The 15,136-nt window shown below is 39.5% G+C and overlaps 2 protein-coding genes across 3 annotated transcripts in view; one reads left to right on the top strand and one right to left on the bottom strand.

Moving 5' to 3' along the window:
- The window catches only part of RXFP3 (relaxin family peptide receptor 3), a 26,974-nt gene extending 24,777 nt beyond the window's left edge, over positions 1-2,197 (top strand). Inside the window, exon 2 of one of the 2 annotated variants that reach the window (XR_014951670.1) lies at positions 1,723-2,197. The gene's annotated coding sequence lies outside the window, so the exon portion shown is untranslated. Of the gene's footprint in view, positions 1-233 lie in introns of both variants that reach the window. The other variant, XR_002467704.3, reaches the window with a different exon arrangement.
- Positions 1-15,130, bottom strand: part of SLC45A2 (solute carrier family 45 member 2) — a 19,814-nt gene extending 4,684 nt beyond the window's left edge. Inside the window, exons 1-6 of the mRNA XM_021554572.3 lie at positions 13,216-15,130; positions 11,963-12,139; positions 8,329-8,654; positions 4,438-4,581; positions 3,102-3,225; positions 2,078-2,283 (exon numbers count right to left, since the gene is read on the bottom strand). Coding sequence (XP_021410247.1) covers positions 2,078-2,283; positions 3,102-3,225; positions 4,438-4,581; positions 8,329-8,654; positions 11,963-12,139; positions 13,216-13,654 — 1,416 coding nt within the window. The 5' untranslated portion in view covers positions 13,655-15,130. The remainder of the gene's footprint in view (positions 1-2,077; positions 2,284-3,101; positions 3,226-4,437; positions 4,582-8,328; positions 8,655-11,962; positions 12,140-13,215) is intronic.
- Positions 15,131-15,136: the final 6 nt, after the last annotated feature.

Genomic DNA, 15,136 nt, shown 5'->3' on the forward strand with positions numbered 1-15,136 from the left:
CATTTATTATGTACAAGTGTCTTGCATATTAGCACCCTGTGAGGCTGGTGGATCATTGGAACAGGTTAACTAGAGGGGTTGTGGGGTCTCCACTCTTGGAATAAATCAAACCGGCAGCCTGCTCCAGGTTGCCCTCCCTGAGAAGGATCTACATGATCTCTGGGAATTCCTTCCCCAGAAAGAAATTACTCTGCTTTATCAGGAAATTACATATTTATTTTCTTCCTGCATAGGCTGTTAACTTGAGGAGGTTTTATTCCAATGACAAGAAGTTCCCACACTGCAGGCCAGCAGCACCACAATGTTCTGGTATACAAATTCTCTTAGCTATTAAGATGTTGTTGGTTTTTTTTTTTTGCAAACCCTATTACCTTGCTTACACAAAGCTCACAAGTGCTGGAGACAAACAGTCTCTTCCTAATCCAGTAGAAAAAAAATCGAATTTGGATCCTAGGGAACAGCAGCACAGAACAGGAGCTGAAATGGCAGCATTATAAAACACAGCACATTATTCTGGTAGCGTGCATAGTGGGGGGAAAATATCTGCTTCTTGTTCTGAAATGATAAAGTCCCAATTTTAGACACTTTGAAAAATGAATTGTATTTATTTTGCTGGGCTGTTCCCAATGTTCCTATGTGGCAGTAGTTCTGACCACAAATATATGAATCTGTAAATAAATGCTTGATGTTTGCTTTTTTTCCCCTGTCTTGTATATTATAGAAGATTTGAGCTAAACCTCAACCCATTAATATAAAATCTAACATAGAATTATATGTCATTTTACATCTGTCATAGCAAATACCATACACCAAACAAGAAACAACTGGTAGTCTTATAAATAACACATTAATATATTGGCCTATTAAGTGTAAAGTTCATGTACACTTTAGCTTATTTTATTTCACTTCTGTCTTGAAACAGATACAAATTTTGCATTTACTCCTCCTCTCTGAGTTGGCTGACCTGAGGTAAGAATTGAGATTACACCATAACCTGGGCTCATTCTCAGTCTTTTGTTTTGTGTTTGTAACACATCATGATCATTCTCTGCTGGAAGGAGCAAAGAAATTGACTGAGAAAGTAGGAATCATATATATGAAATACTTAATCACTTTAAGACATCCTCCTAGCACTCAGTAGAATAATTAGAAGAGCTTTGTTGTGTTCATCATTCAGAGGGTGCTGGTGAAGGCAGCTGTTTTGTCCTACTGTACAAAATAGTAGGACATGTTGTCTAGCACTTGATCTAGAGCTGTGCTGCTTTCAACTATGTTTTATTTGGTTTTCCAATGGTTCAACATTGCCTTTATTTATTTCCTCACATGTCCCAAGATATTTACCTAAATTATTTCCTAATTTCTTCCAACTCTCCTTAATCTTTCTTGTTTCCAGCTGTTTAACTTAGGAGACTTGAGAGGATTTTTCCATTAAAGAACTCAACACTTTACAATACATGAAGATCCTGCTGTGCCCAGTAACATGATACATAGTGTGCAAGTTTTTCCAGATTTTCCTTGGAAACAGGATTTAAGGCTGTGGAGGGGAAAAACCCAACTGCAGACATTTAGAAAGATAATGAGAATGTGGCATATGATTTAATACTGAACTATATAAAGCTGTTTCTACTTGAATGGCACTTGTTTATTAGCTAAGAGCTTGTGTAACACTTTGCAGTTAACTAAAAATTCTGACAGCATTTACAGGCTTGTTATTAACCTCAGGTATTCAGAAGTCAAGTCCTCTGCTAGCGTGGCTGGAAGGAAGGCTATAAGGAAGGTAGGACTTGAAGACAGCAGAAGTGGAACCCAGTTACCTGCTTACTGCCTGAACAGGTACTGTGATTGGCTTCAGATGTGATAATAAATAATTATTTGTTTCACTGAAGGCCTGTTTGGAGAGTTTGTAGCCAGAATTTTAGCTTCCTCTGTCAGAAACTTCCCATTCATATGTGTCATTATTAATAGTTCAAAATTAAAATTAAAAGCTGCTCACCATTTCTATCCAGTTTACCCCCAAAACAGGTTGAACAGACACAGACAGATATAAACCTAATGCTTCTTGAGACATTGTACTCACCTCTTCTTCTCTGTGGTACTCTGCAATGAGGTGGAATGGCACTGTGTACAGTGTGCTGGACATGACTCCAAAGAGTGAACAAAGAGCCAGAGTGGAATAGACATTGGGAAACAAGCCAATTAATCCAGTACCCAGTCCAAAAAGTAGGTATCCAATGAAATAAAGTCCCTTTAATCCTATGTATGGCAGAAGGACTTTCTGCAAGTCTGTGAAAAGAAAGTAAAAATGTTGATAAGATTAAAAAAATAGGTCACATTTTATCAGGAATTTTTTATTCCTTTTAAGGAAAAAAATAATATTTTGTAAGATGCAATGAAGGAGATAATCTTAACAATTTTGGAAATTACCTCAAATTATTGTAGGTATAAACTTGCCAAAGAAGACTTGCCCACACCACTCCGAGCTCAACCTACAGCTCACACTGCAGCTGCACCCAGAGATACTTGTGCTTAATAGATACTCATCCACAGAAAGACCACACAGAAATGCCTGCAGTTAAGCTCCAAAGGTGAAAACATTTCCCTCAAGCCTCTTTTAGGTGCTCAAATCAACCCCCAAAATGCCACTTATTTGAGTTTTTGGATCATGAGTTTTTTAATCCTTGGGATGAGTTATGATGAAATCTACCTGAGGAGCTAGCATGTTTACACATAATTTTGGAGAGCAAGATTCAAGCTTCTGGGGAATGCAAATGGGGAGAGGTTACCTTCAAGAGCCTACAGCTACAGACAGCATTGCTAGGGGAAAGAGCACATAAGAATTTGGTGTGGCATTTAATTTCAGAATGATTTTCAGTGTTGAAGGTCAGTTCATGTGCAGAACAATGTCCTACTGCCAAAGTTACCCCTCATCATGTGGTCAGGAACCATTTGTGCTACGTTATGAGTTTCTGACAATGCTGAGAATGTAACATTCCTTAAAGCTTTAATGTAGAAAAAAATCCAGGTAATTTGACATCTCTTTATGGTTTTTGAACAATGGTAAACAGCAAACACAGTGTTGGAGTTTATTCATGGATACTTACAAGAATAGACTGATGAAGAAATCGCATTGATGCACAGTCCCCAGCATCCCATCTCTACCCCTGCTTTGTAGGTAAGGTAAAGTGTGGAGTTGTGAGGTGCGTAGGGATTCCCATGGTACACAACCTGAAAGAGACCACAAAACTCACAGAAGGCAGGGATAGCTCCATGCAGGGAATTCCTTCATCTTATGGGCCCCATCCCTGGTAGGGAGCATCCAAAAAATCTGTTGAGCAGTGTCCTAACCACCCATTTGTAATTCTCCAGGTTTCACACTCACATCTCCTGGACTATCGTATCCCAGGTTCCTCCTAATTTTTTGCCCTCTGCCTTTTCCTGGGCCGTCTACTTTACATTGACTCATTTGCTCTTCCATTTTTTGGGTGTCTCACTTTCAACTAACTTTCTCTCTCCACTTCTGCCTTCTTGCCTTAGCCTTTCTTGCCCCAATTATCTACTTTTTTTTCTGTTTTCTCTTTCAGGTTTTCATCAACACACTCATTTTTCCACACAGTTATTGTCTTATTCAGTTACTTTTCTAGACAAGGAAAACATTTTTCTTTCAGTTGTTCATCTACACTGCAGGGAAAAAAAAACAACCCTGCCTCTTGTCTTGCCTACAAAGACAAAAAAGGCAAGGAAATGGGAATACTGTGTGGAAACCACAGTACAGCAGGGAGTGGCAGTGAGAGATTTGTGCCAGGACCATATTCGTACTCTGGGAGGAAGAAGCCAGAGACATCCATATAGGCAAGAATAACTGTCAAGGATATACAGTCCCTGGGAATGGCATTGAAAAGGCACCACTGGTAGTGAAGGCAAACAGTTTCTGAGAAAAGGGATTCAGGACAGATAAATGTTGGAAGATAAAACTTTTTCCTACCAAGTAGCTCCCTGTGTGCGAAGAGCTGCATGGCCTGAGGCCAGGGAGGCTGCAGTGCAGGGGAGGGGCTTTGTGTGGATGCTGCACACACACCAGGGCAAGGCCAGCTGCATCCAAACACTGCCCCAGCTAGAAAAGCTACCCATCTGGGAGCAGCTCTGAAGCCAAAGCAGGAAATGGATGTGTTTGGACCAGCTCTGAGAGCTTCACTTGGAACATTTAGACACTAACAGCCTTACAAATACTAAAAGTTTTCTCCAGTGATTTCCCCAGACAGGCTTGGAACAAGGGCCTGACCTTAATTAGCTGGTTTACAAAACAGTTGTTGAGCCACCCTGATATAAATGGCTCTGACACCAGTGTAATTTTCTCAGGATAGTAACACCATTTCATTTCTTTTTGATGGAGAAGGAGATGCTACAAGGAAGGAGTAATGAGAATATTTGATGTTTTACCTGTCCCATGAAATCTGTGAAGAAAAGCATGTTGGACAGAAAAGCCATCCATCCAAAGAGGTGGCTCACACACAGACAGCGATAGTGGGATGGCATGCTTAAAAGTGTCTTCAAGAGGGATTTAAGGGTCATCTGCCTTTTTCCCTAAAAGCAAATATTCAAGAATAATACAGTATTATGGTCCTGAAGGATAATGAAATAGCTGACAGCAAAAGAAGAAGCCCTTAGTAGTATCTTTTCTTTGCTAATCTTCCAAAGTATTTTATTTTTTGCTAGGAAGGGTTGCTTGGGTACTGAGTTTTCTTCAATTTATAAAATTTACAGAAACAATAGAAGACATGGAGTATACCAGCAGTAATGTAACTTTTTTTTTTTTTTTTTTTTTTTGCTATTATTATCAGTAGGACAGTTATTTACATGTAGGATCACAGGGAAACTTTCTACCAGAGCAGACTCAGAGAGCTAAAAAAAACCCCAATGAACCAACAACAGAAACAATAAGAAACAAAATTATTTTTTTAGTAGAGACTATCAGCTTTATACTGAAAATTTAAAGCTGCCGCAGAAAAAAGTTATGCTCAAAATACTTCCTGAAAATTAAATGTGTTGCAGATTTCTGAGACTTTATTCCCTTTCCATTCTATGTGCTAAATTCCCAAGGAAACTTCTTTTTCTGGTGAAACTTCTACCTCTTCAGCATATAATGAGCTTTCCACTATGCACTGTTCTTGAAGCAGGGAGAAGCTGTTGTTCCCCATGGTAGCACACAGAGAATGTGAGCTCCAGCATCTGAACACTTCATACCAACTAATTTCATAATCAAAACTTAATTGGTGCTGGTTATCAAATCTCACTGATGAGGAAAATTAAATTTTCTCACTACCTTTAATACCCCAGGTTATCTCCCTCCCTGACCCAGTCCTGTGCCCCAGAATTCTTGGTTTCTTTTCCAGTCATGTTCATCAGATCTTTTTTATTACTTTTCTTTTTTTAACTACTGTAGGTGTGCTTGATATCACGTATTTTGACACATAATTCTTCCTGTATTAAAGCTCCTGCATAGTTCACTGCTACTATTTTAACTGTGCATGATAGAAAACTTCCAATATTCTCTCATGATATTTGGAGACAACAGTATTGGGAAAGATGGCTAGGAAAGATGTATGTTATGAAATGTGGAAGAACTGCAAAAGTTATGCTAATTACTCAAAATTTCTGGACTGGATCTTGTCTTCAATTTGCTGTAAGATGTCATTTTTCCCTTTCTTCCTTCAGTCTTGTACTTACTTTTCACAATTCTACTTTCCTTTGAACTAGGCTATGCTGCAAGCTACTCTATGAATAATCACCATAAAGTTGTTGGAAAATACTTTGCTTCAGTGTGAGGTTTCTAATCCTCATAGGAATGCCAAATTCAAGTCGCTGACTTCCACCTTGGACTGTATATTGTCTAAATCCCTTGGAATTTCTCTTGGCATCACTGTCTTTTTTTAAACAGGGTAAGCTTTATATTATTCTACAATTATAAAAAGGAAACAAAAGAATTCCAGATTGACTCATTAGTATTATTTCAAGGATAATTATTATAGTTTGACTTGGCTTTATTTAGTTTGTATTCTTCCACCCTGCTTTTTAAAATAGTGTTTCCAATCAAAGTTTTAATATAAAGTCATGGAATTACAAAGGACACTGCAGTGATTACAAACAATAATTTGACAGCTAGATAGAAATGGTTTTTTTCTATTTAGATATTCAAGAGAGTGGAAATAGAAACCAAAAATGTTTAATGCACACATTCAAAACATACCAGCACACAAACTGCATGCTAATTTAAATAATGTGCTGAAGTTTGGGTCTGTTTAAGCGCCTTATCCTTCAAAAGCTCAGAATACCAAATAATCTCTACAAAATCACTACAACTCAGGGCATAAGATTATAAGAATACAGAGAAAGCAATATGACTTGGGTTTTATGGCAGTGGACCCTGAGTAATTTGGCACCATTCAAAAGAATACAAGGGTAATTGCTTTGGGTGTCTGTTCATACTGTAACAGGTCAAATCTCATTAATAACCATCATTAATAACCATATGAGCATGTGAGAACACAGGACTTAATTTAGAAGAAATGTAGCCATGATGCCTGCAATTAAAAAAAAGAGACAGAAAAACAGGAAGCCAAACCAATTCTTCAGGGAAGTGATTATGGTAATGAATGAACTCAGCAAACATGTGCCACAGGAGAGAGATCAGTAAATCAGTGAGTGTCTAGAATTCATGCACACAAAGAAGTGCACATCAAAGAAACATGAGACTGATCAAAGCACTGGGGGACTTTAACAGGCTGTGCAGCCTAGGCAGAGAGGAAGGCAATGGCACAGGCTCACCAGCACAGCTTCACCTCCGGTGTTAGACATGGAACTCTACATATCTCATGTTACTGACTCAATGGAATTATTTCTTCCCAAGGCAGAAGCTACCCCAAACTTTACATTGCTCCCCCCACTTTCACTGCATCACTCTCTCATCTTCATTTGCCTTCTCTTTATTTAAAGCCTACATGATCCAACCAGTTGATGTCGGATCATGAGGCTCAGCATCTCTAACAACTTGGACGATGCTCAGAGTGAACAGTGCTGGTGAAGGATGCTGGCTGCACAAGCTGGCCTGCTGTGGGGAAGCTCAGACAGCATCACAGTGCTTTTGTTAGAATCTCCCCAGAACTGTTGCCTTGCTGTCTGCCCCACTCCATGTTTGCCTGGCATTCTCATCCAGCAATGCTCATTTCATACATCTTGCATCTGGTGTAATAGTAGTTTACTTCCAGTTAGAAATACCAAGTGTTATTATAAAACAAATTACAAATAGTAAAATAGAATAAATCCCTTTTACTTACAGATTAAACAAGAGCATTGCTTTGCTACTTATAATTGTTTGCTTAGCAGAGCTTAGTACTTACATAACAAGGTTTGTACATTTTACCTGATTTATCAAATCTTTGTATCAGTGTATCAGGAATTGATATGCATAATGCCAAGAAATCAAAAGTGGAATTAAAATGAGAAGCAATTGTGTCACTACTAATGTGTTATACTTTGCTTACCTAGGGTACCATAAGGATTTCTAGCGCAAAAAGTCATCAACCAAACCGTAAAAAATATCAACTGTTCTCATCACCATGCTAGAAGTGGGTGCTTCAGAAATTTTTCTGGTGCCTTAGGTTGAAGAAATCTCTCATAAAAATGCATCAGAAACAAAATAACAGTGAGGATTTAAAAGTACTCACTGTTTTCTCTCAACTCTAAATTTTGCCAAAGGCACAGCTACAATATCACTCAAAATAAAACTCAAATTCTGGTAGCAAGGTAGAACTGTTGTAGAGGTAGCAATTTTAAACATATTAGCGATCAATGAAATGTTGAGCAGCAGAAAACCCATGTCACACATTTCACATGTATTATGTACAAAATTGTGTGAACTTTGGTGAGAATTAGGGACCTATATCAAAGATTAATGGTCTGTAGTTTTTGTCCACAATGTTATGCTAATGATATCAAGATTAAAGGACAAAGTAGATCCTATTCACAAAATTCACATGAGGAGGACATCGAGACACTGACATTGAGCAGCAAACCCAGCCAGGCTCTCCCTCATTCCTGCCAATGGTTCAAAGAATCAGAACTAGCTGGTCTCATGCCTCTTGCTGGCCATATTTTCTAAAGGAAAAATAAAAGGAAAGAAGAAAGGCAAGCAGGCTTTCTCCTGTCTCTGTATCCTGGTAGAGGGTTCTTTTCTGTGCATGTGAAAGGACTCCATTGCAAACAATCAGCAATAGCTAATTAAGGGGTCGAAGGGTGCAAAGTTATGATCTACAAAATCACTTCTGCACTCACCTCTGTGCGTGACGCAACCGTGCATTTCCCTGGCTTGGCTGCAGCCTTTATTTCAGTACATGTTGATTTTAAGTGACCATTCTTAATTTCCTCCTCTATGGAGCTGTATTTATGGGGTTCAGTCACTTCCAACAAGAACTTTGCCTCTTCATTTTCATATCTGAGTGGGACTTCAGGAATACTGCACAGATGTATGGTAAGGCAGATTATGAAAACCAAGGCTGCGAAGAAGAAAATCACCTGGAATTCTGATGCCAAGGTATATCCTAGTATAGTTTGACCCCAATCCATAGCACCTGTAAGGTAACCCAGGGCTCCTCCCAAACCTACAATGGTGGGGGAAAAGAAAGGAAAAAAAATGTCTACTGGCATTGACGAAATAAACAAAGAGAACATAATACCTTCAATATGTGATGCCCTCTAGAAATGGTGGAATAATCACTCTTCAGATATTTATCACAAGTAATAGGAATACTGAGCTAATCACATACATGAGCAGTTACTAAAACATCTCTTGAAAAATCTCCTCAGATCTGTCAGGTAGAGCTCTCCACAAATTGCCTGAACACACTGGAAAATAGGCTCCATCTCATATTTTGACTCTTTAAAAGGGTATTTTCTTTGAAATGGTAAATAATACAAGTGATACTAAATTAAATCGTACAAAACTTATGTGGCTTTCTTTTTTTATTTTCACAGAACAAACATTTTAAAAATTATATTGAGAGTTTCTATAGTTTAGAATTTGTAAAATGTATTATATTTAGCTTAGTCCACACAGAAATACTGCTTCCATGTGAAATTAAAAGAAAAAAAAAAGGAAATAAACCAAATGGCATTGTTTTATACTTATACAAATCCCAGTACAACACCACTTGGAAAAGAAAACAGAAAGGAACAAATATAAGCATGTTGTCTCATTCAGTAATTTTCTCAGAAGAGGTAGACTAAAGTGTAAAATGAGAATGCTACTTTATTCCTTAGCGTTAATAAACTCAATTTTCAGTCAGTTTGGGCTTTATACAATTTCTTCTCTTTGTTATAAGTGTACAGAGAGATGCACAGGAATGTGCCCTCTACATTCAGTACAAAGCTCTAGTAGGGGTGGCACCTTTGTAGAGTCCTGACATCTTGTTAACCAGCGGGCTCTGGATGGTTGGGAGTTCCACAGGATAGGCACTTTCCAAGAACTTGGAAGCATTTCTACACTTCTGCTTAGGAGAACTGATAACAGTCTTCATCAAAGCCCTGCATCTAACAAAAAATAACAGCACCTGCACTTGCTTCCCCAAAAAACATGGGATTTTGATTTCATTCTGGGATTTCTGTACCTTCTTTGCCCTCCTAGATCTGATTGTGGCCCTCCTTCATTGTGTCCTATGGCATTTCACAGGGGATTATATCCTTGCTTGTTCTCGTAAAAAACAACTGTGCTATTAATAACTTTTAAAGAAAAAATGTTATTTTCGCGATGCTATTTTCAGTGTATGTTTGCAGACATAATGTTTGACATTAGAGGATGTCTTTGCATGCTGTTTGGAAAAATAAGCATTATGATATTAGAATGCAGCCTGACTGTTGCGTTGTTAGATGTGTGCACACTGTTTTGCACTTGAATAAGTGGCCATGGGTTTCATAACTTCAAAGCTATCAAGTCTCATGCTCAAACCCAAAACTGAAGGCAAACTGGAGAGTAAAATCTTAGAAATATTAACTATAAAAGGAAAGAAGAAACTAAAATAGGAAAAAGAAACTATCTAAAACAGAGTTAGGTCAAGAAATGGGATGATTGCTGTCTGTGTCTAATAGCAATAGAGGTATGATAAATGTAAACAGTAGGGAATAGATATTAATATTACAGTTTAGGGAAAACAAACACCCAGACCAGTGAATTGCTGGAGAAGACTTCCTTGGGAGGCTGTAGAACACAAATCAGGGGAGGATTTGAATACCAGACGAGGGGAACTCTCAGTTAGGAAGGGTTAAGATAAGCTTGCTGTGGAGAGTACAGAATGCTGGACCAATTAACATATTCTGCCCCAGTCTTATTTCATATTATTTGTCCCACATCCCCTTTTGCAGCTCAGTACACTGAATCAGCTAAATCTGTAGCTTCAAACTTGGAGACTTTTTAGAATGATCCAAAAAAATTGTGACCAGAGTTGTGCTGAATATACATAGAGACTCACTCCTCTGTCTTTCCAAACAAGTAATTCTTTACTGTTTTACCTGTTTCTAATGGATAATACATATTTTTCCCATGTGGCTTTAAGTTTCCCTTATTAACTATGTTCCTGGATATAGACATTTCATGTGTCCAAAATTGGCCTGCTGTTGGTAGCTACTACACCTCCCTCCTTGAGCAGAATAACTGCTACTGAGTTTATGTGTCTCTGCTCCTGCTGGGGGCTCAGAAGCCACAAAAATCTGCTGTAACAAAGATTGCATGACTTCTCATGTAGTCTGCTTTTTGTCTAGTGCTTCCACAGGGATTACTCTCAGACATGACAGGAGGTTCCTCCCGGGTCACTTCACAGTACACAGCCTTATGTCTTCCCTGTGCATTTCCTCAACACAGGGTTGACATTATACAGATGATTCCATAGAATCAACGTTGAGGGGTTGGAACAGACTTTAGAGATAATCCAGATGCACCCACCCTGCCACTGGCAGGGGCACCTCCAGCTAGACCAGGCTGCTCAACGCCTTCTCCAACCTGGCCTGGAACACTGACAGGGTTGGTCATCCATAACATCCCTGGACAATCTATTCCAGTGTCTCACCACCCTCACAGGGAAGAATTTCTTCCTAACATCCAGCCTAACTTTCTCCCCATCTTCCTAAAGAAGAGTCCCTCTCCAGCTTCCCTGAGGCCCCCCTTCAGATACTGGAAAGTATCTATGAGGTCTCCACACAACCTTCTCTTCACCAGGCTGAACAGCCCCAACTTTCTCAGCCCCTCTTCATAGGAGAGGTGTTCCAGTCCCCTTATCCACTTTGATGTGGCCCTCCTTTGAATATGTTCCAACAGTTTTGTGTCCTTCTGTAACTTGACAATATTCCAAAAATGTACAAAGGCAAATGAAGCTGTTAACTTCATTTGCAGGAACTTGAACTGAACCACTTGAACTTATTTTGTGGGAGTTGTGAATTTCTGAATTTTACACAAAACTCCTGTTTCTATACAGCACATACTGGAGCACTGCTGAAGAATGGTAATCAATTTCATTGGTCTGTGCAGCCCTTGTTCTATGGCACATGACAAGACAAAAATGTTATTTTTATGTGCAATAGCAATGAAACAAGCTACATCCATTAATTTTTGCCTCAGCAAAGACTTGAAAAAACCCAAAACAAACTAAACAAACACATTTTAAAATAACTAACTACGCTTAAATCATGCTGGTGTTGCTGTAATTATTTGTGCCTGCAAGCCTTATTCAGAATTCTTGTAGCAGCAATCACAAGCTGCTGTTCTCTGGAGTAGTGAAAACCCAGCAACAAAAGTCTCGTGACTGAAGTGCAGGATCAGATGATCAGTTCATTCAAGATTGGAAACACAGCGAGGATAAAATCCATGCAATTACCTTCCCCTCCTTTGAGAGGCAGGGAGGAAAAGAAGGGATCAGTGTACCTGTAAAGAGGGCGTGGTAATGCAGACCCTTCTCTTTATCCTGATGAGAGCAGACATCAAATAAATATGCTTTGATGGGACCATCAATAAAATCAGCTGCAAAATCAAAAAGTACTACTCCCAGCATGGTAATGACTATTGCCCATGTCCGCTGCTTGTCTCTCTCATCGATGAAAGCTAAAAAAAGAAAAACACCCTCATTCTGACAGCAACAGTACCATGTTCTGCAAAACCACATTTAGTCTTTCCGGATACCTCAAAATCTAAACAATGACTGGTTACACAAGAGAGTCCAGTGACACAAGAATCTCATCAGAAAAGTAGGAGAGCTGAGTCTGTGTAATGCTGAGCTAGGCTAGGATGACTTACAGCCTTAAGTCAGCACATGCTCAGCATGCTTCAATCTCCATGATCAAGAGCATCACTACTCTTAATCTATTTCTTTACCCCTTCAAGGCACGCTCTGGTAGCCTAACACATGAATTTTGTAATACTTTCAGTTTATTCTCTTTGTCCAACCAATATATTATTTTAGATAATCAAGAGTTGACTGCAACATCTCCCTCTGGGTTAATGAAATAAATTATGTTCAACATCAATAATATTGAGGAAGAGAGAATAAATCAACACACGTCCCCCATCTGCCTAATCAGCAACAACTTTTTATCAAGACTCCAAGAAGCTACATCCCGAGCTAAAATGCAATTATATGGATGTCACTCCTATTTTATTTTGCATATTTCAGCAGCAACAGGGTTTCCAAGCAGTTAAGGATTCTTGTTTTTTATCAGCACAACACAAGAGTCAAGGCAGTGCTGCAAGAATTGAAGGCAAGTATTTTGAATACTCATCCATCTAAAATAGGGATGAATGGGGATTCAGTTTGGATATGTATTACATCACAAAAACAATACTATCATTTAAGCTAACAAGGCAGATCTTAGCTCATAAAAACTTCTATGGACTAAGCAAATCTTTACCTGTAGGAGCTTATCAGGCAACCGAAGAAACATAAAATGCAATCACATGCACAGACTAGAGAACACTATGTACAGGGTACATAACATGCAGTGTTAGGCTTGAATGTACATAAAGACTACAGTGCTCCCCAACTTCTTCAGTGCTCCCAAGTCACATGATACCAAATTTTAACAGCGCATTTTAAGAAGGAAAAGGGGAACCCCTCTCCGTTTTCTGATTCAAAAGGCTAGGATGAGTTTTGTCTGTCAGCATAGTGCATGCCCCTCACTCACCTGAGATCATCACGTCCCCATTGAGGTACAAAGCCATGCCTAACAGCATTATGATGCCCAGACCCAGAATGTAAGGTCGCCTCCTGCCCCAGCTACAGGTGCAGTGATCACTGGCCGAACCTACCACGGGCTGCAGCAAGAAGCCCAGGATAGGGCTGATGAGCCACACGAGGCTGTAGAGGTTCTTGGGCAGCCCTACACTGAGCAGCACCGGCGTGACAAAGGCGGCCTCCACGGCATAGCAGAACTCCCGGCCGAACATGGCCATGCTGTGCATGACCAGCCTTCCCACCGCTCGCCTCCTTGGCACCGCTGCTCCAGTCTTCATCACTGACTGCCTCAGAGCTTCCTCCTTCTCTCTGGCACCATCCATGTCAGCCTTGCCCACTCCAGAGCTGGGCAGGAGAGCCCCGTGGAAGCTCTCTTTCGTTAAGGTCATAGCTCCAGCTGTGAGCAGTGCTGTGGCACGCTGGTGCTGCCTGCTCTGGCTGACATGGGGCCCAGATCATATGCCGCGTGGGATCGGTCTGTGCTGGGGGAGGGACTCACATACTTTCATGGCTCTGCGATCACAAGTTATGCCAGGAAGGGGGTGGGGAAGCATGTGTTCACATTAGCTGATCTGAGCTTTTGGGCGTCTGCACTGCTCCCGACTGTCCACAACTAAGGAATTACTGTTTACGCATGAAGCACACATATAACGGGAACATACATCACATGGTCTGGGCACAGGATTAGCCTGCTGTTCCTCTTGCTGTAAGACTGCAGTGACCAGTCCTCATCTTTCTATTCAGCAAACATGAGCATCAGACCATTCCCTGCTGTCTAACCTGGGGAAAAAAAAAAAACCTTTATCTATCAGGAAGAGGATTTCAACGCACTTCGTAAGGATGAGTAAGTGAACCTATACATTGCCCTTGAGCATTAGAGACAGATATAATTCAAGCAACTGATGAGTACTCTGTGCTGTGTACTGCCCTCAGAAGAACTGATCATTTCTTGGTTTCTGAAAACAGACGGTATCAGAATTACTTAGAGGTGGATTTTTTAAACAGTCTTGCTTGCTAGGGAAAGGCCTTAAAGAAACCTGTAGTGACCTTACTCCAACTGTACCTTTCAGGTTAGCCACCTGAGGGAGTCAGCTGTTCCAACCTATTCTGAAGAAACACAAGGTTTTAAATTGACATCAGTAAATTTGGTTTCAAAACTTATTCATGATGGACATCTTATTTGACAACGCTGATTTTTCTCCAACACAATCAGATATATCTGGGACTAAGAAACTTGTCAAGTCCTACAGCAACCTTGTATAATGTTCAGTAGCTTACACTAGACTGATTATTAGCTGCAAACCTCAGGTGCTTTTGCTGATGATTCAGACAACTTACCAGGACCTACCAGGTAATTGTTGCTTCCAAGTTGAGGTTTATGTAGTAAAATGTAAAAGGTTTTTTTATGGTAATAATGTTGACATTTTTGCAACAACACATTAAAATAAGCTAAAGTATAGCTCAGCTTTGGAAGTATCTGCAACCAACAAACCGATCTTCAGCAAAACAGACAAAATTATCAGAACACCCAACCCTTCATGTCATAACTCATGGGACAATACTGTATTAATGCCATATAACTAATTCTTTTTAAAAGCATATTTTCTTTTGTCTTGAAAGAGGTGGTTTCAAATGAAAGTTTAAGTTTGAAAGAAATGAAAACTATCATGGAATAATCATTGTTTAAAAGCTGTGCAGCAAAGTTGCCTACCATTTTTCCATAAGGAGAGGAAAGGATTATTAGTTGGCAGACATTTTAAAAATAAAAAAAAATTTATTCTGAATTTAGTTTCTAGCCAAGGTGATATTCCAAATGTAATATATAATAAGGAGACTGCATTAAGGAAATGTAGTCAGGCTGTTAAATAGAT

Source organism: Lonchura striata, chromosome Z (genome assembly GCF_050655825.1).
Source record: "Lonchura striata isolate lonStrDom1 chromosome Z, ASM5065582v1, whole genome shotgun sequence".
NCBI lineage: Eukaryota > Metazoa > Chordata > Aves > Passeriformes > Estrildidae > Lonchura > Lonchura striata.